Source organism: Lissotriton vulgaris, chromosome 4_1 (genome assembly GCF_964263255.1).
Source record: "Lissotriton vulgaris chromosome 4_1, aLisVul1.2, whole genome shotgun sequence".
Taxonomy (NCBI): Eukaryota; Metazoa; Chordata; class Amphibia; order Caudata; family Salamandridae; genus Lissotriton; species Lissotriton vulgaris.
Window position 1 is genome coordinate 604,498,937 of NC_141691.1, and position 21,654 is coordinate 604,520,590.

At 45.5% G+C, this 21,654-nt stretch overlaps 1 protein-coding gene across 4 annotated transcripts in view; it reads right to left on the bottom strand.

The window, feature by feature from the left end:
* ELMO1 (engulfment and cell motility 1) overlaps positions 1-21,654 on the bottom strand; it is a 1,507,126-nt gene that overhangs the window by 65,539 nt on the left and 1,419,933 nt on the right. For all 4 annotated transcript variants that reach the window (XM_086964835.1, XM_086964834.1, XM_086964836.1 and 1 more), the window contains one exon: positions 20,746-20,858. In XM_086964835.1, coding sequence (XP_086820961.1) covers positions 20,746-20,858 — 113 coding nt within the window. The remainder of the gene's footprint in view (positions 1-20,745; positions 20,859-21,654) is intronic.

Consider the following 21,654-nt stretch of genomic DNA (forward strand, 5'->3'; position numbering starts at 1 on the left):
GTAAGGAGTCTGAGAAGATAGCTATGTAAGGGCTCAAACGGAGCGAATATCAGGAACGTGAGGACCAGATTAATGTCCCCCTGAGGCATAATGAAAAGAGAGGCTGGAAACATATGTTGCAAACCTTTCAAAAACCTATGTACAATTGAGGTTTGGAAAAAGGAAGGTTGGTCAGGCAACCGAAGAAAAGCAGAGATTGAAAAAATATAGGACGAACAAGAGAACCTGAGAAAGGGGGCAGAAAGGGGATCAAGTTGTCGTTCTGCACACCATGCCGGAAACTTTGCCCAACAGCAGGCATAAACCATTTTGGTGGAACACTTGGCTCTCACGATAACATTACAGACTTTGGGAGGAAGGTCAAAAGCTGTCAACTGTCACTGCTCAAACTCCATGCAAGAAGGCGGAGCATTGACCGGTTTAGGTGGAGAACCCTCCCCTGCTGCTGCGACAGAAGATCCTCCTCAAGGGGCAGCCTGATCAGAGGACCGATGGCCATGATCATCAGCTCGGATATCAGACTCTCAGTGCTTAATCTGGAGCCACAAGATGACTTGGGCCCGGTCATTCCCTGATCTTTTTGAGAACTCTGGGCAGGAGTAGTATGGGCGGAAAGGCGTACAGGAGGCCTGAGCTTCCCTCAACAAAAAATGTCTCCAAGCAAGAGCTGCCTTGGAAACTCCAGCGCGCAGAACTGCTGACACTGCATGCTCTCATCAGTGGTGAACCGACCTAACCAAGGCTCACCCCACTGCTAAAGGAGAACTTGCACCATCACCGGATGGAGATGCCATTCGTGATCCACGAGACATCGCCTGCTGATTTTGTCCGCTCTGGCGTTCAGAGAACCCACCAGATGTTGAACCACCAGGATTATGCCCTGCTGTTCCAGCCATGACCAGAGACGCAGGGTCTCTTGACAAAGGGTCCAAACCCGCACACCACCCTGTTTGTTGTAGTACCACATGGCAATGGTGCTGTTTGTGAACACCTACACTTGCCTTCCCTTGATAGAGGGTAGAAAGGCTTTCAATGCCAATTGGATCGCTCAGAAATTCAACAGGTTGATATGGAGCCCAGATTCTGCCAGAGACCAGAGTTCTCTGATCACCACCTCTCCCAGATAGCTGCCCCAGCCAAGGAGTGACGCATCTGTCGTGACTGTGAGATCTGGTTCGGGAAGGGAGAGGGGTCTTCAGCTGACCAAATCATGGTTTGCTAACCACCACTGCAGATCTTTCGCCATTCCCTCAGAGCTCTGTACCATGTCGAAGAGATTTCCCTGTTACTACGCCCACTGGAATTTCAGGTTTCACTGCAAAGCCTGCATATGCCAACTGGCATGTGTCACAAGCATGATGCAGGAGGCCATGAGGCCCAGCAGCCTCAAAGTCAGTCTCACCAAAATCCAGGCTAGAGGCTGAAACATCAGTATCATAGCCTGAATATACTGGAATCACCATTCTGGAGGATAGGCCCAAAACTGCACCATGTCCAGAACAGCTCCAATTAAAGGGAGCATCTGAGAAGGAGCCAGGTGTGACTTTGGCATGTTGACAGTGAACCCCAGCGAATACAGGATGTCTGCCGTAGTTTGGAAGTGGGAGAGGGAAGCCTGGGGTGAGCCCGCCTTCAACAGCCAGTCGTTCAGATAGGGAATGACTGACACACCTAATCTCTGCAGATGAGCTGCGACAACTGGCATAATCTTGGTGAACATGAGGAAATATAAATTTTATGGTCAAGATTGTGTTCCCTAGCGTGTACCCCACCGACTCCATGTACCAGCTTAAAGTGCATGTAACTTCCCTCCTGTGCCAGTTACGAAGACGCAAACACATTTGCGTCCAACGTCAACATGTCCTCTTTTAGACCCACCCTGAATGGGTTGAATAGTCCGTTCCTAAGTATGCTATGCCAACGTCTTTTTGTAGTATACCTTACACGTTTTTCAGCTCTGGCAAAGTAGGCCCTGAATTTCTGCCATCGAGCCATTTTTCTGGCTTCTGACTCTAAAATCCTCAGCCCCGGCTGCCTCTGTACCCGTGAACTCTGACTTACTTCTAGCGCGGCCCACCGTGCTCAGCTCAGCCTGCTGCCTGCCAAGACTGACTATAACCTTCGAGTTATCTGTTCCGCTCCTCGAAAATACATTCCTGCCTGCTAGCTTCAGTAAACATCTCCCTCATCTGTAGAGCAAAGGGCCAACCTGTCTCCGTGCAAGTAAATCATAGCCTCTGTTACCATGCTCCCATGGAAGGCCCATGCCCCCACGTTTCTCATGCAGACACTCAGGCGCTTATACACGCACTCACAGTCAGTATAGAATAGCTTCTGCCCTAGAGACCTTTCCCTCCAGATAGTATGGTTCCCAAACATCAGATATCAGATATGATAGAAGTACAAGTTGATCTGACATGCCAGACTTCTGTCTCTTTCCGTCAGTGTAAATGTCAAGTTTCCTGCACCCTCCAGATACACGTCAATCACACGTCATGCAGCTGCGCGCGCATCTAAGTTTCCGATTTCTGCTGACATTGCAACATTTCTGTTAGTGCCACCCCTTCTGTGACACCTATCTGGTGACGTTTCTAGCACACACCTCTAGTTCACGCCTTCTGATTACGTATTGCTAACACGTGGTTACTGTTATCTTGTCTTCTCTCAGCTGTTACGCCTACCACATGCTTTTCTATGACAATGAATTAAGTATATAAGCTATGTACCGTCAATAAAATGTGGTGCGCACTCTTCTATCCCTTCCTGAACCCTGTGTGGTTGCGGGAACATGATAGCTAAACTATGACCATTCCTTTTTAAGGAATAAAACCCCTAAGAACTCTAACACCACGGACTCTGCCTCCTTCTTTCTGATTGAGTTATTATTGATTAAGTACTTACCTGCATAGAAATTAAGAGAGTAAATTAAATATTTACCACATTTTGGCGCCCGAACAGGGACCCCTCCCCCACCTCACGCGCCGGTTGGTGCATTGCAAGCTCTGTACCCTGCCATCAGCTTGACGGAAACTACGCGTACCGGCAGGATTTCCTGCATCTCCCTCTGGCCCACGGAGGTGACGAAGACTGCGATCAGTACCCAGACGAGGCGGTGAGGAGTGCGGAGGATCCCGACCAGAGCCCAGCCGAAGGAAGCAAGGTCCGAGGTGTCAAGAGGCCCACCAGTTCCCCGAAGTTTTCCGAAGTTTTCCGAAGTTTTCCGAAGTTAAGCCGAGTCCAGTCCAGTCGAGTTTTCCGAGGCCTTCCGATTTCCGTGCTTCCCGGTGAGTACCATTGCTGGGTCGTATCAAGACGGGTTTGGGTACACAAGTCCGGTCTGCACTGTTTTTAGGCAGTGTATCTGTGCTGTTTAGCAGTACATCTGTAATTTCAAGTTTCTGCACTGTTTTTAGGCAGTGTATCTGTGCTGTTTAGCAGTACTTCAGTATCAGGGGGTAGTGATATATGTTTTAAATGTTTTTTTATGTGATTAATGTCGTGGTGTGAGTGTGACTGTCTTTTTTGTGCATTATTGTGCGTTCTTGTATAAATAGCTGAATTAAGTAGGTAAGATCGAGTTTTCAGTAATAAGTAAACAAGATGCCGTTTTTCAACAAGCTAAAGCAGATAGGAACTAGGAAAGGGATACTGGAGGAAGAAATCCCTATTCCCCCTAGGGACACTCCAGGTAATTTCATGTACCACAAGCATGGCTTAGATGCCATATTGTATCTAGATTTATGGGCCGATTACACAAAGCATCTAGACGAGAGACACAGATGGCCAGTTACTGGAACATGGGATGCTGAGTGCATCATGAAGGTAGAAGAAGCACTATGGAAAAAGAAAGCCAGACAATCTCAGAAAGACGCCATAGAGTTTTGGCGTAAGGAATCACATAAGCGTGCTGAAAAAGCACTACGTAGAGAAGACAGACTTAGAGAATCAGATAAAGCTCAAGAAAACGAATTAGTTACTGAAGGGATCCGAGTAAAAACAGAGCAAGTAGACCGTGCACGAAATAACCTCGTAAACGGTATGTATCTCGCGGCCGAGGGTTCGCCTGAGGCCATTTCAGAAATACCGAAAAATCTGCCGCCACCATTAGTGCCAACTAAAGTAAATCACAGGACCACTAAAGACATATTCCTGAATTCCTACCTAGAAGATGTAGCACCCGCTTACACCAATCTGCCTGTCCGCACCCTGCCTAACGACAGGGATGGGGGTGGTAACCCGCCCCAAGATCATATTCCGCCAGTTCCACAACAGATTCCTCCAGCTCCACCACTTCCCGCAGTTAAAATAGATCTACTGAAACCACGTCTACCTGACGTTACCAAAGGACAAATTCAAGTTCAGATACAGACTCCTCAGAGAGATAATGCCCAAGCTTCCGCTTCAGGAGGTGCGACAGGGGGTTTTCACACCCCACCATTGACACACAGAGTAAACCTTAGGGAAATGCAAAGTCCTCTCACGTTCAAGTCACCCCGTCTTGACATACTCAAAGAAAAACTTTCAGTTTGCAGATATGATCCAGTACCCGGCAAAAACGACAGAATGATGATGGCCTCATTACGGTTAAGATCTGCTACTGATTTCCTGCTGTTATTTTCAGGGATGAAGGAGCGCCTAGATAGAATATATCAGTTCATTCAGACTGGTAAAGACCCTGACAGTGTTAAGGATGCCATGGAGCGTCAGAAAGTTGACGTTCAAGCACAGATACTACGTTTTTTCATAAATTGCCTAATAAGAGAAAGAGATAGGCCTGAGACAGATCAGAGCGAGTTAGATGCACTAAACAAGTGGGGTCAAAATATATCTGAAGGAAAACATGATAAGGGGGCTTGCATAGCCAGTATGTACAAGAAAATAAGAAAAACAGTGATAGAAATGCACAAAAAAGAGAATGAAAGGGCCTCCTCCGAGGAGGAGGAAGAACTCGAAGAATCAGAAAAGACTACAGATACTATAGCGTATGTAGGTAAGGGAACTTACCTTAGGAAAGGTACCCGTCCAGAAAGCAAGAAAGTTTTTTTCTCTGCCTTAACTAACCCGAATTCTTCTGAACACCAGTTCCAGGAGACTGATAAAAGACTCCGAGACCGAGTAGGGTACCACATACTGAATTCAATGGATGAACAGGAACTAGCCCGGTCAGCCATATTATGGGCTGAAAATCCGGATATGTATAATGATGACACCGTAGCACAGACATTCCTGAACCTCTCCCCAGACGAGCAGAAATTAGCAGGTGTATACATGATGCAGCACCTCCTCACGAAATACAGAAATAGACATTCCGATCCAGGTCCCTTACACGAAACTCTAGAAGCACTACTCATGGATAGATGGAGAGGTCTAAGTACCAAGTTAATACAGATAATTCTAGAACAGCGACACAGATATGACACTATTGCAAGCTCTGAATATGCTCCCGCTCCACCCCCAGAAAGAAAAATGTATCGTATGGAATGCCTGAGTGGCATTGAAAGTCAGAACCCCTTACGAGAAGTACACCCAGTTATGGGTGAGGATCATACCTTGAAACGCGTGTATGTACACACGCCACTGACTAAGTTAGAACTGTTAGAAATGAAGAAACTCGTACCGAGCCATGATAAAGACCCTGCAGGTTTCCACCGAGAGCTTAAAGACATGTTACTGATGGGGGATTACACATATGAAGATATCATGAAAATGTTAAAGGTACTGCTGCCTACGGGCATATACGAGAAACTCAAGGAAAAGGAATGGGAGGTGGGAGACAAAAAGATTGCATGGGCAGAAATAGAAGACGAAGAAAGCAAGCGTGTCCCAGGGGTAGGCCTCGGGGACAAAACTAAAGCATTACCAGGTTTAATAGTACAGGTTCTGCCAAGATTACTAACAACTAGAAAAGAAGACTGGGATGCCATCTCAGCATGTAAACAGAAACCAGATGAAGATACTAGTGATTTTTATTCAAGATTCGAGAAATGTTTTATTATTAATAGTGGTCTCAAACCAAGTAGCGAATCGTACCCGCATCTTTTTGTATCAAAGCTAGTCGAGAATTCCCTGTTAGCAGTTAAAAACCGTGTGTACAAGGTCGAGAGTACATGGCAAGCAAATACGCCATCACAGATGTTACAAATGTTACAATACCATCAGAATAGAATTAGAGAAGAACAAGATCAGGAACAGAAACGTATGAAAGACACAAAAATGAAAATGTTAGTAGCCCAGTCGGTACATACCGACGGAAATAGGAAAAGTACGAATCAGACAAATCATCCCGCAGGTCCTGTTAAAGGGACGTGCAACTATTGCAAGCAACCAGGTCACTATGTACATGAATGCCCGGTTCTGAAACACAATATAGCAACAGGTAAAACTAAAGAGAGATCGCATCCACCAAGACAAGATCAGGTTCAGCAACAGACTCCACAGAATGTACAGACCTCACAGAACACACAGCCTATGCACGCTCCATCTCATACAGCACAGACAGTAGCGGTATCTCAGCAACAGCCTCTTGCCGCGACCCAGCAAGTTTCCCAACAAATGTACCAGTATGCCCAATCTGCTTACCCCGATTATCAGCGATACACATGAAACAGCCTAGAGAGGGAATTGGGCTTGCCTCTTATTGAAATTCCTGTAGATCAAGAAGGTCCTTATGTACACAGTCAAGTATTGGGAAAAGATAGAAAGTTTTTAATTGACACAGGGGCAAGCCGTACCACAATCAGCCATGATGAAGTCCCAGGGGCACCCCTCTCAGGCTCACAGAATGTTTCCCTTGGTTTTTCAGGACAGCCCATTATAAATGAAGTATCAGAACCAGTCCCCCTGGCTGTGGGTCCATTATCACGTATTACAGACTTGTTACTTACGAAATCATGTCCAGAAAATCTGTTAGGAATTAAAACATTGAAGGCTCTAGGAGCTATAATATGCTGTTCCCCGGAGGGAGTTAGACTTTTTCTGCGGGATTTCAAGGGTCATTATGTTGTACGAGAATTCGATGTCAGATTGAAAAATGTACCAGATCACCTGTGGGCAACAGGCCCAACTGATGTAGGTTGTATGCATATTACACCATACCGTGTTACCCTCAAGACAGGAGTAGTTCTACCACGAATCAGACAATACAAGTTACCACCCGATGCTGTAGTGGCTTTACTGAAAATCATTGAAGAGCTCATTGCCCAAGGAGTGGTCGTAGAGACCGACTCCAATATCTGTAATTCACCTATCATTCCAATTCTTAAACGTACTGATCCCAATGCACCGCCAGTATATCGGCTGGTGATTGATCTTCGAGAGCTGAATAAATGTATTATACCACAATACCCTGTGGTCCCCGATATCTCTTCCCTATTGACTGCTATTGATTCAGAGGCAACGTTCTTTACTGTAATTGACCTCAAGAACGCCTTCTTTAGTGTACCTATTGACCCAGAGAGCCAATATCTCTTCGGATTCAGTTTAAATGGACGAAGTTTCAAATTTTCCCGCGCACCTCAAGGATTCACAGAAAGCCCCAGCATCTATAGTCAAGCACTGAAAAGACAACTAGATTGTATTCAAATGCCAGTTAACACCGCTTTACTGCAATACGTCGATGATCTGCTGATCACCGCACGAAGTGAGCCCGAATGTGAACAAGCATCACTGACAGTTTTACATTACTTGGCCGACAAGGGACACAAGGTGTCTCCTTCGAAGCTACAATTCTGTGGTCAGCAAGTTGTGTACTTGGGTCACTTGCTGTCCAAAGTGGGGAGACAGCTCACTCCCGATCGCATTCAGTTAATTGTAAATATGCCACGACCCCAGACACAAAAGGAAGTGCGGGCCTTCATAGGCCTCACCTCATACTGCAGACAATGGATTCCTCAATATGCATTTCTAGCTAAACCACTCATCCAGTTAACAACACAGGAGGCAGCGACTTCGATTGTCCTCCCTTGGACTCAGGAACATACACAAGCCTTTGAGGAACTAAAGAAAGCATTATGTCAAGCACCAGTTTTAGCAACACCATGTTACAGCAAGCCGTTTACACTTTTTGTTACAGAGCGTGATGGTACAGCATTGTCTGTCCTCACGCAAGACCAAGCAGGTTCACATAAGCCTTGCGCTTATTTTTCAAGTACATTGGATTCAGTAGCCCAGGCACTCCCTGGGTGCTTAAAGTCTGTAGCAGCCACAGCATTAGCAATCAGACAAAGTGATTCAATTGTCCTAGGGCATCAGTTAACAGTACAAGTTCCACATTCTGTAGAGGTTCTTTTAAACAGAACCCAGACTCAACACTTGACTATAGCACGACTGACAGGTTATGAATTGACGCTATTCCAGCCTCACATAGAAATCCGACGTTGCAGCATCCTGAACCCCGCAACATTGTTACCTACAATTATGACAGATCCAGCCCCGCATGATTGTATAGAAATCATTAATGCAGTTACAAAGCCTCGACGAGACTTAACAGATGTTCCACTGACAAATCCAGACCTGACACTTTATGTGGATGGTTCATGTATGCGAACAAGTACAGGAGAATTAGTGGCCGCGTATGCAGTGACCACTGAAACGGAAGTAAAAGAAACACATCGTATTGACACACTATCCGCTCAAGCAGCAGAGCTTATTGCTCTGACCCGAGCCTGTATTCTAGCCAAGAACAGAAATGTCAACATATACACTGATTCCCGTTATGCGTTCGGAGTTGTACACGACTTCGGTATGTTATGGCAAGAACGAGGTTTTCTGACCTCTCATGGTGCCAAGATTCAACATGGTCCCCTCATTCAAGCACTGTTAGAAGCAATACATCTGCCTTCAGGCATATCCGTCATGAAGTGTAAAGCACATACTAAAGTTACAGATTCTGTTTCCCAGGGTAACGACCTGGCAGACCAGACAGCAAAACATACAGCACTGACTCACACTCAGACAACTGACATGACAAAGACAATAGGACCAACGAATTGTATGACAGTCAGGGATCCCACACTAGATGTAATCGATATTCAGGCACATGCTACTCCAGATGAAATAAAGAAATGGACTGAACTAGGAGGGATTCAAACAGAACAAGGTTGGATGACGAAGGGAAAATCTACATGGTTTCTCCCTGACTCGATGGTTCAAGTCATGATAAATACAGCACATAGTCCAGCCCACCTAGGAGAAAAGGCAATGCTAGACAGTTTACAAAATCTTTGGAGCAATAAACACTTACGAGCAGCAGCAAAACAGAAAGTGCGTACTTGCATGATCTGTTGTCAGTTCAACCCAGGTAAAAGCGTCCCTGTAGAGCAAGGTGGATTTCATCCTCCCGATCACCCTTTTGAAGTCCTCCAGATGGATTATATCCAGATGGACCGTTGTCGAGGATTCAAATATGTCCTCGTAATTGTTTGTGCACTGTCCCGTTGGACCGAAGCATACCCAGTCCCAGATTACACTGCTCCGACCACTGCCAGGCAGCTGGTTCGTGAATTTTTCCCACGGTACGGCTTGCCTCGTATCGTGTACTCAGATAACGGTCAGCCATTCTCATCTGAATTAATGAAGCAGGTTTCCCTATTGCTAGGATACCAGTGGAGATTCCATTGTGTCCGACATCCCGAAGCCGCAGGCCTTGTTGAGAGGCATAACCAGACATTAAAGACACGCCTTGCAAAAATATGTCAGGAGAAAGGGGTCGACTGGATAGTCGCCCTGCCAGTGGCACTATTCTACATGAGAATGGTTGCCCATTCGAGATCAGGGCTATCTCCGTACGAGGTGGTCTTTGGTAGACCACCGAATATGTGGGGGACGCCCATTCCGAAAAAGATTACTGATGTTGATAGTAACATGTTGACAGATTATCTTGCCTCCTTGATGTCTGCACTCCAATCATGTCGTTCACAGGTTGCCGCAGCTTTCCCCGACAACACCGATGTAAAGCCGCACGACGTCCGTCCTGGCGACACAGTATTAGTTCGGAACTTCGACAGAAAGAGTCCGCTGGAGCCCCGCTGGAAGGAGCCAAAGACCGTCCTTCTTACAACGAGGACCGCAGTGAAGCTGGAAGGCAGAAAGGGGTGGGTCCACACGAGCCATATCAAGAAATACAATGAACTGAAACCTGATCGAGGCTCGTCCACCCCCACCAAAGACTGTATCAAAACTAGTGACTTTACAGAATCTGAACGAGAAAAGACTCCCCAAGAAGATTATCGCATGAAACTCCGATCTAGCAAGTCAGACAGTTTAATTGTTTAAGTCCTCCCCTAGGTGAATCGGTTAAATAGTTTCTGACATGTATCCCCTAGATCGAGATAGAGAGAGAGAAAGACAACTAAAGAAACGTACATATTGCAAATCACTACGTAGTCACTGTATGGTGACATTATTAATTATGTTTTTTCTAAGTGTTCTGATAATCATTGCGAGCATCTTGCTCTCCATCTATTACCCTATTTTCAAGCGTGAACAATCTGCTTATAATGTTTCTGCTGAACATTCTTTTAGTAAGCTACCTCCACATGAACTTTCTTACAGACTTGCGCTGCGCAACAACACATTCATTAGTATGTTACATCATTCCCATCAGACTAACAATGCTACAAACTGCTGGATATGTGGCCGACTCCCTCCCTACCAGAAATACAAGGGAGCTCTGCCCCTCTTCCCGTACCCGTTCACTCACAATGGCTCCTGTGGTGCCTGGTTTAGAATAATAAATTCCGTAGATCCTGATATTGCTGTTTTCAAAGGGAGCTGGGTTTGGGGAAACTTGAACTTAGTTCTGCTTAATGCCTGTTATCCCGACAAGAAGGGACTCCCCATTAGAATAGGAACTGATCTAGAAAACGAAGTTTATGGACTAGGTAATTACACAATTAACCTTATGATCCTTACAGTTGAATCCGAACCTGCTCCAGTCCTGCCCGCTATGTCAGTACTACCAGTCACTGGTGAATTGTGTGTCAGCAAGAAAGGTTCAGTACACTTAGGCCATAGTAAATGTACTATTGTGGTCGAATTCAGTGATCAAGGCAAGTCTTCTTTTAGAGCTACCCGTCATTCCTATTTTGTTTGTGGTCATACCGCATACATACGCTTACCTCCAGATTGGGATGGTACCTGTTACATTGCATTCCTTCTGCCACCTGTTTTTCTAGCTCCTCCTGACTATCACAGAAATACGAATCTAGCAAAGAATAGACTCAGAAGAGATATCTCACTTGTCGACTATACAGAAACAGCATGGGAACAGTACACTGATTTTAATAAAGGATTCTTTTTCTTTTTAGGACCTGTCCAAAATAGTAAACTGATACGCAGATTAACTAGAACCCTTGAAGCAGTAGTGAATGAAACTGCCTCTGCCTTAGGTAACCTAACAGAAGAGCAGTCCGCCATGCGGGTTGTTGTTCTTCAGAATCGTCTTGTTATTGACGTCATCTTGGCAGATAGAGGTGGAGCCTGTAAGGTCATCGGGTCAAGTTGCTGTATTTTCATTCCCCAAAACGCACCATCTGTATATCAAGCTATTACACGTCTTCATAAAATTGCAAATCTGATACATCAGAATCCAGGCACCTGGACTTGGTCCGGTTGGTTCTGGACAACATTAACCGCTTGGGGATGGAAGATCCTATCCTTCCTAGGCATTGGCCTAGTCCTAGTATTCGGTTGCTGCCTGTGCCTACAGTGTGGGCCAGCGATTTGTGGACTGTGTGCCACATCATGCATTGAACATTCCAGTTTACTCTCAAAACGTGAAAGAAAGAAAGAAGAGCAAATGATGTTACAAGAACAAACTGATCGATTCATGAGGATCGATATATCATGAAGGGTCCGTAGGGAACAAGGAGGGAATGAGGAAATATAAATTTTATGGTCAAGATTGTGTTCCCTAGCGTGTACCCCACCGACTCCATGTACCAGCTTAAAGTGCATGTAACTTCCCTCCTGTGCCAGTTACGAAGACGCAAACACATTTGCGTCCAACGTCAACATGTCCTCTTTTAGACCCACCCTGAATGGGTTGAATAGTCCGTTCCTAAGTATGCTATGCCAACGTCTTTTTGTAGTATACCTTACACGTTTTTCAGCTCTGGCAAAGTAGGCCCTGAATTTCTGCCATCGAGCCATTTTTCTGGCTTCTGACTCTAAAATCCTCAGCCCCGGCTGCCTCTGTACCCGTGAACTCTGACTTACTTCTAGCGCGGCCCACCGTGCTCAGCTCAGCCTGCTGCCTGCCAAGACTGACTATAACCTTCGAGTTATCTGTTCCGCTCCTCGAAAATACATTCCTGCCTGCTAGCTTCAGTAAACATCTCCCTCATCTGTAGAGCAAAGGGCCAACCTGTCTCCGTGCAAGTAAATCATAGCCTCTGTTACCATGCTCCCATGGAAGGTCCATGCCCCCACGTTTCTCATGCAGACACTCAGGCGCTTATACACGCACTCACAGTCAGTATAGAATAGCTTCTGCCCTAGAGACCTTTCCCTCCAGATAGTATGGTTCCCAAACATCAGATATCAGATATGATAGAAGTACAAGTTGATCTGACATGCCAGACTTCTGTCTCTTTCCGTCAGTGTAAATGTCAAGTTTCCTGCACCCTCCAGATACACGTCAATCACACGTCATGCAGCTGCGCGCGCATCTAAGTTTCCGATTTCTGCTGACATTGCAACATTTCTGTTAGTGCCACCCCTTCTGTGACACCTATCTGGTGACGTTTCTAGCACACACCTCTAGTTCACGCCTTCTGATTACGTATTGCTAACACGTGGTTACTGTTATCTTGTCTTCTCTCAGCTGTTACGCCTACCACATGCTTTTCTATGACAATGAATTAAGTATATAAGCTATGTACCGTCAATAAAATGTGGTGCGCACTCTTCTATCCCTTCCTGAACCCTGTGTGGTTGCGGGAACATGATAGCTAAACTATGACCATTCCTTTTTAAGGAATAAAACCCCTAAGAACTCTAACACCACGGACTCTGCCTCCTTCTTTCTGATTGAGTTATTATTGATTAAGTACTTACCTGCATAGAAATTAAGAGAGTAAATTAAATATTTACCACAAACATCCGAGGAGCGCTAGTAAGGCCAAAGGAGAGCACAGACAACTGAAAGTGCTTGTGGCCCACCGTGAACCGCAAGTAACGCCTGTGGGTAGGCAGGACGGGGATATGAAAATCCTGGATTCAGAGCAGATAGTACCTGAGCTAGAGTGAGCATTTTAAACTTCTTCTTGAAGAAGAAGTTTAGAGAGAGCAGGTCTGGGATAGGACAAAGGCTTCCATCCTTCTTGATCACCAGAAAGTAGCGGGAATACCAACCACTACCCACTTCTGTCGGTGCGCTCTCTATGGGTCCCTTGTCCAAAAGAACGATCACTTTCCGGCAGTGCAGCATCGGTCTGTCATAAGTAGGTGGCATGAAGAAAGAGGTTGTCTCGAAGGGGAGGGATTAGCCCCTTCAGACAATCTGCAAAACCCACCTGTCCAATGTTATGGCCTGCCACTGGCACAGGTGATGGCGAATCCTGCCACCAACTGGGTGCCCACGATGGTAAGCCGGCAGACTAGGAGGGTTTGGAGGCTGCTGCTGATTGGTAGACTGACCGACCCCCATGGCCGGTAGGTACCATGTCTGCGGGCATACAGAGGCTGGAAAGCTTCTGTACCGTGGACGAGGGACAGGTAAGGACTTGGCTTTGTGCTCCTTCTGTGGCTACAAAAGGAGTGAAAGGCAGATTGAGGGTGACAACGGACCATGGAAAGGCCCAAGGACCTGGCTGTAGCCCTACTACCCTTAAAGAACTCCAGTGCTGAATTAGCCTTGTTCAGAAGAGTCGGGAGCCATCAAAGGGCATGACCATAAGGATTAGACATCCCCGAACAGCATGTCCTTCTCAACCAGGCATGGCACCATAAGGCCACCATCAAAGAAACCGCTCTGCCTAGTGAGTCGGTGGTGTCAAGTCCACAATATTTTGGGACCTCGCTGCATCTATCCCATCGGCAAAAGCCTGAGAAAGTTCAGTCTGGGCTTCCTCTGGGAACTTTGTTAGCACCCACGCAACCATATCCCACAGGGTGTGGGAATGTGGCCCAAAAGGCAAGCGGTGTTCACAGACAGCGGTGTCAGGTTGGTTGAAGAAAACCTCTTATTCCCTGAAGCGTCCAACCTCGTGTATTCCTTGCCCAGAGGTGTGGTAGGGAATGCACGAGGATTTACATGGGACAGGAAAGCTTTTAGTAGGGTGTTGGGTGAGGAAGTTTGGGTCCCCTGGAGCGAGTCGTGGCAGCAGGCAATTGTCCTATTCACAGGACACCCTGAGTTGGGTTTGGACCAGGTCCCAAGTAAGATGTCTGTGAGGGTTTTGTTGAACGGGAGTAACGGTTCTAAGAGGGACACTCCTGGTTGCAGCACATCTGTCAAGACATCTGTCTTTGACAAGCGCAGCAGGGCTTTAAGTTGGACTGCTTGAAGGACATCCCTGCCACACCAGGAGGCAAGACCTCAAAAGACTTTGACGAAACGTTGAAAAATATAGCCAAAAAGCGACTAAGAGGTAGCTCTTCCCAAATTTGCACTGACTGGTGCAGGAAGAATAGATCTGACGCCAGCGCACCTGGTTGGCACTTATATAGGCACGGCAAACATCATATCCAGCACGGATGATGCCAACATCACTATGAGGAACCAAACTAAGCTACTTACGGCGTGCAGGGGTACTGCCCGAGAAATAAATTCTGATCCAGTCTGCCGCCTGGGGATAATTCTAAGGTAAGGAATCTGCAGCTAGAAGTCTGTGTATACAGAGGAATAGGGTAGAATGTGGTAGCATACAGTGGAGTAGTGTACAGTGAAGTGGCGTAGAGCGGAATAACGTTGAGTGCTACTGGCGTACGGTGTAGTGACAGAGTGGAGTGGCATTAAAGTAGAATAGTCTAGAAAAGAGTGGTGTAGAAGGGAGTGTTGTACAGTGGAAAAGGGTAGAGTGTACTACTTTAGAGTGGATTGGCTTAGAGTGGAGTGGCATACACAGGAGTGGTGTTAAATGGAGTGAAGTACAGTGTAAAAGCGTACAGTGGAGTGGTGTACAGTGCAGTGGCATAGACTAGAGTGGCATAGAGTGAAATAGCATTGATTGTAGTGGCGAGAATGGATTCGCATAGAATGGAGTATCGTCGAGGGGACTAGCGTAGGCTGGCGCGTAGTACAGTGTATTAGCGTAGAGTGGAATGGGGTAGAGTGGCGTCGAGTGCAGAGGTGTAGAGCGCAGTGGAATAGTGTATATTAGTGTGGCTTAGAGTGGAGAGCATCAAGTGAATAGCATACAGTGGAGTTGCAAATCCTGGAATAGTGTAGAGTGTATTGGCATATAGTGTAGCAGCGTACAGTGGTGTGGTATAGACTGGAGTCTAGAGTTGAGCACCATATAGTGGAATAGTGTAAAGTGAAGTGGTGTACAGTGCAGAAGCTTACACTAGAGTGTTTTAGAGTAGAATGCTACACAATGGAATAGTGCACAGTGAAGTGGCATAGAGTAGAGTGGTGTACAGTCAAGTGTTGTGGAGGGGAGTGGAGTGAGGTACAGTGTAATGGGGTACAGTGGACTAGCGTACAGTGGCGTAGCGTGGAATGGCATACACTGGTATAATGTACAATGGAGTGGAGTAGCACAGTAGAGTGTCAGAGTGTACTATCGTGGAGTGGTGTACAATGGAGTACAGTAGAGCAGAGTGGCATAGAGTGAAGTGAGGTAAAGTGTAATGGCGTCCAGTGGAATAGCGTACACTGCAGTGGTGTAGAGTGGAGTGACGCACAGGTGGCATAGAGTGGAGTGCTGTAAAGTGGAATACCTTATAGTGGAGTGTTGTAGAGTGGAGCTGGACTGTAGTGGCATATAATGGAGTAGCGTACAGTGAAAGGGTGTAGAGTCAAATAACTGACTGTTACTGGCATACAGTGCAGTGGAATAGACTGGAGTGGCAGTTTGGAGTGAAGTGGGATGGCATAGGGTAGAGTGGAATGGCATAGAGTGGAGTAGAGTACACTGGAGTGGTATACAGTGGAACAGCATATATTTGAGTGACGTGGAGTGGCACAGAGTGGAATAACAGAGTGGAGTGTCGTACAGTGGAGTTGCATACAGTGGAATAGTGTAGAGTGTACTGGCGTACAGCGTAGTTGTGTGCAGTGGAGCGGCGTAGACTGGAGTTATGTACATTGGAGCAGCATACAGTGAACTAGCGTACAGTGGAGTGGCGTACAGTGCATTGGCATGCACTAGAGTGTCTTAGAGTCGAGTGCCATACAGTGGAATAGTGTAGAGTGGACTGGCATAGAGTGGAGTGAGGTACAGTGTAGTGGCGTACATTGGAATAGCGTAGAGGGGTGTATACTGGAGTAGCATACAGTGGAATAACGTACACTGGAGTGGCATAAAGTGGAGTTGCATAGAGCGGAGAGGCGTTGAATGGAATAGCTTATAGTGGAGTGGCGTACAGTGGAGTAGCATAGAGTACACTGGCATAGAGTGTAGTGAGGCACATTGTAGTGGCATACAGTGTAATAGCGCAGACTCGAGTGTTGTAAAGTGGAGTCGTGTGCAGTGTAGTGTCCTAGAGGGGCGTGTTGTAGAGTGAATATCGCAGAGTGGAGTGTTGTAGAGTGGAGCAGGGTACAGTGGAGTGGGTAGACTGTAGTGGTGTGCAGTGTAATAGCTTACTGTAGAGTAGAGTGGAGTAGTGTAAAGTGGAATAGCTTAGAGTGCAGAGGTGTGGAGTGGCATACAGTGGAATTGCGTAAAGTGGAGTGGAATAATAATGGCGTACATTGTAGTGACAGTAGAGAAGCATATAGTGGAATAGCATAGAGTGGCATGGAGTGTTGTACAATGGAATAGCGTAGAGTAGTGCTGTAAAATGGAGTGCTAGACAGTGCAATATTCTACAGTGCATGTTCATAATGTGGAGTGGCGTACAGTGGTGTGGTGTAAAGTGTAGGGCATACAATAGATTAGTATACAGGGCAATGGTGTATATTGAAGTGGCGTACAGTGAAGTGACAGAGTATGGCATCAGAGTGGAGATGCATACAGTGGAATAGCGTAGAGTGGAAGGTCGTACAGTGCATTGGTGCACACTGGAGTGTCAAAATGGAGTGGCAGACCATAATAGCATACAGTGCAGAGGAGTAGAGTGTAGTGAGGTAGACTGGAGTGGGGTAGAGTGGAATGAGGTAGAGTAAAGTGGCATATTGTGGGGGCGAGTGGAGTGGCATAGTGTAATAGTTTAAAGTTGAGTGGTGTACATTGCAGTGGTATAGAGTGCACTGTCGTACAGTGGAGTGTGGAGATTGAAACAGACGTAGCTTGAAAGTGTATTAATGAAAGATGTAATGTGGCATGAAAATATATTATTTGGTGTAAATGGTAATTTTTGGTAGAAAAAGAGGCGGGAGCACACTGCCTGGCATACCAACACGCAATTAACCCAAATGCATTTGGGTAAATGCAATGCATGATAACCCTCACTCAGTTGAAAGTCTTTAGTATTCACCATTATTGATGTAGCCAGTGCTGTATATCTCTAGACAAGTGTTTCATGATTATTATCTTTCTTCAGTAGAGAGAAGCAAATTAAATTCAGGGGTGCTGGCAATGCTGCTGAAAGTCTTACCAGGTTTAGTACTACTCTCAGATCACAGGTACGTACCATAACTCAGCAAGGAGCCAAACAGAAAAGAAAGATTTCACTTGTTACTCTCTAATGAAGGACAACAATCCTGAAACGCATGTCTAGAGATACACAACACTGGCTGCACCAACCATGGTGAATACTAAATACTTTCAAATGAATTGAGTGTTCCAATGCACTGCATTTACCACAATGCTTTTGGGCTAATTGTGTGCTGCTATGCCAGACAGTGTGCCCCCCCCACTTCCTTTTCTGATTGGCTCTTTGCTGAGTATTCGGGCTGACGAGCTCTGGGGGGCACCTGCGCTCTGGGAGTGGTACTAAACCGGAGAAGACTGTGGGCATCATTGCTAGATGACCTGTCTGGCAGATCACAGTCAAGAGGGAATGGAAATAAGGAAATTGGACAGTGGATCAGTACTACCTCCATATAGCTGCATTCATGTCAACCAAGTAACTACATCTGGGTTCCCAATTAGCAACTTGAACAAGGCAACTCCTCATTTATGAACTAAATATCTTCATGATCCAGCAACCTGACTTCAGCTCCAACACCATACAGCTTCAGTTTTACAGCTCGCAGCATAAATCAGAATCATATCAATTGAAGATATAGAAATAATGGAAGTAAGGACATGTAAAAGTTATGTACCTGTGGGGTGCATTTTAAGGACTACAACAAGGATTCACACTTTTTTCTGGAGTCGTGCTTGCAATGTATTGCAGTGTGGAACTTTTCACAGATTTCTATACAGTGTTCTTGCAAGTCCATGAGTCTCTTTCATTGCCTGTCAAGGGACTACTCGGTCCTCTAATTCAGAATCCTAGAATTCAAAGACATTCTGAATCTGCTGTCTTACAAAAATCTATCATTCAGTAAAATGTGTCTGCGGGATCCCGCCACACTCTGAAGTCTGCCATGGGGAGTGATGCATATTATAGCTAGAGCACAGGAGAAATTCCAGTGAGTTGAGGGGCATTTCTACTCCTTTGGTAAGCCATAGTTGTGCTGGAAGCAGCACTCCAGCTCCCTTTTTATATGTTCAGCCTCTTAATCAGAGGCTGAGGTTATACATGTGGGAGACATTACCAGGTGGACTGGAGGCCAGTGGAGTTCTGGCCCTAGAAACACTAGAGAATGTTGTCACTATAATCCCTATTCACACCTGTGGACTACTGATAAATATATTAATTTGAGCATCTGAATGTTCTAATTCAGCAACTACAAGCATACTACATTAAGAATGATATAAGCTGGAACATACCCATCAGTGGTACAGTATGTGCCAAGACGTGCCAACAGGACCCATAAGGCCTTAGAAGGCCACTGAACCCAGATTATTGTTTAAGTCAAAGTGACCATTGTCGTGGTTATACCAGGACCAAGGCACTCTTGCTGGAGCACTGCTCACATGATAATATTATTGGTGTTGGGACGGACAAGTCCCTCGCATGGTGATGGATATGTAATCCTACTCGGAGTACCCCAGCTGTAATGATGTCTGGAACCCTGGGGCTGTTTTTTGTTGTCATGGACAAACACAGACATGCGTGTAAACGATGACATATGCTTGTACCTCAGATTGTGGTCTTCTTGGACCAGGAGGGGTACACCAAGCACTACCATCATAGTGGTGAAAGGCTACTGCCTTTGCCAGGCCTTTGGTAGCAGCATGCCATGTAGTGATCAGTAGAAGTGAACAGGCCTTTTTACCTCTGTCTTTGGAGTGAGGACTAGTGTTTCACTAATGTAAAGTTCTGCTGATGTGTGCTTATCTCACCCTTGGCCTACATCAAGCTAGTATATAGTGCTGTGCAGTGACTGTGTGCTGTATCCACGTGTTGTATGTAGGTGTACCTGTGAATGGTATAATACATGGAAGATTCTGGTTCCATTTAAAGGTAAAGGCATCCTCCAGACAGATTTGAGGATTGTTGTGTGGGATACACACTGAAGGAAGGAGAGCCAGGCTCTCCTACAAACTTCAAAGCATGCACATTGATTCAGAGAGAGGTTACTGGAAGGGGCCTAGGCAGATCTCAGGAAGGAGATGGGGCTGATAAGAGAATCATAAAGAGTAGGTCGAAGTCATGGGGTAATCTTTTGATTCTCATATCACTGTGGCTGCATCATTACGCAAGCACAAGTGCATGACCAAGAATGAACACTTCCGAAATGAAACAAAGAAAAAAGAAGCGAAACAAAGAAAAAAGAAGCGAAACATCACCTTTTCAAAGTGTTCAATATTTTAAACAATGAATTAAAAAGATAGGAATGCAGGGTGCAACAGAGGTGTGGTTGGGGCGGAAATAGAGGGGAGTGGCAGGGGGAGGGGAAAAGCAGCACATGAGGGAAAGCAACACATGGGACAGATTAGAATACCATAAGCAGGCAAGGGCAGGGCGAAAAGGGCCCAGGTAAAAGAGAGCAACAGGGAACATGGGGGAGGAAGAGAAGCACACAGTTTAGAGAGTACAAGAAGAAATATGGGGGAAGAACACGAGGGAGACAACTGAAAACCACATGCATTCACAGAGTGCTTAAACAAAAAGAAAAACAAGTAGTTCTCTAAAGGTGAGCAGTTGAAGAACACAAGTGAGGAGGCTGTGCTTCAGGGGAGGGGCACGTTTAGCAAGGCTAGTCACTGAATAAGAAGGCAGCAAATGAGAGTGGCAAAGCTATGCAATGGTAAACAAAGGATGAGCTATAAATCTACTGCAAGTTCTTGGTAGGCTCAACATAAAAAGGTGACAAAGGGAGAAAAAAAAGATACAGAAAGAAGAAAAAAAATCAAGTGTGATATAAATACAAGTGTAGAGTGTTGGAAGAAAGAGACATGAGGTGGAATCAAGAATAGGCAGCCTTGGTATTTCATCATCATCCGCATTTGGCAGGACTGGTGACAGGTTCTAAAAAAAAAAACTTGAACTCCTTTTTACCAAAATAAGCACTACCCACATCAATATCAGTTGCTTTTTCACCTTACTTAAAATTTTGACACATTGAATCTGCTGCAGTACCTTGTCGCCGGCGGCTGTATATTTTTCTAAAACAGGTTCCCTCAACAAGGCGGTTGAGTCGCTGCTGTTTGATCAGCTCTAAGATTTCTGGCTGTATCTTCTCCTTTAGCTCCCTGAAAACAATGCAAAGGCAAGTGTCTTTTAGTACATCTCCGCATCAACAGGTATGGAAATAGTGGCAAAATAGCATTCCCATTACTAAAAAAATATCCCCTTCAGAAACACAATGAAAGGCTATTGTAACAAAACTACTAAGAAGGGTGGGGAGAAGTGGACTTAAAATATGTTGTTGGGACTACTTTGCTGCGACACAAACTACATAAATAGAAAAAAACATTCAGAAATTAAGTATAGGCCCTGTAAAACAATCCTGGGTACAGTTGCTATGTGGTGAAATGTGGCTGTCTCTCCAGAACGCCTGTCATAGATCTAAATTCAGATGCAATCAAACAAGTGAAGGACAAGTAGTCCTGCAAAACAAGGGCCTCTTTCGACTAAGGATTCACATACCTTTCCGTGGAACCTGGGATTTTTTCCCTAATCCAATAACTTGCTCAATATAGTAAATCAACATGGGTCTTAGTAGAGCCCACCAAACCCAGTTCAAGGGGAGTCAGTGACAGGGGTGTTAACCAAAGGTAACCAATTCCTTCTTATCAAAATCTGAAGGCAGGATTTAATGACCAAAATACATCAACGCACCACTCATAATTAGAAAGATGAATCCTACACTGCATCCTAACACACGAGAAGCTTATGAAAGGGAACTCACTGTGCCATTTACCATTATACATATAACATGACTTTCACAATTGTGAAAGTCATGTTACCGGCTGAAATACACCCTCAAAACAAAATGAGGACCTGATAAACATTGGAGAGGTGTGGCGCAGCGGCCAGAGCGGCTGA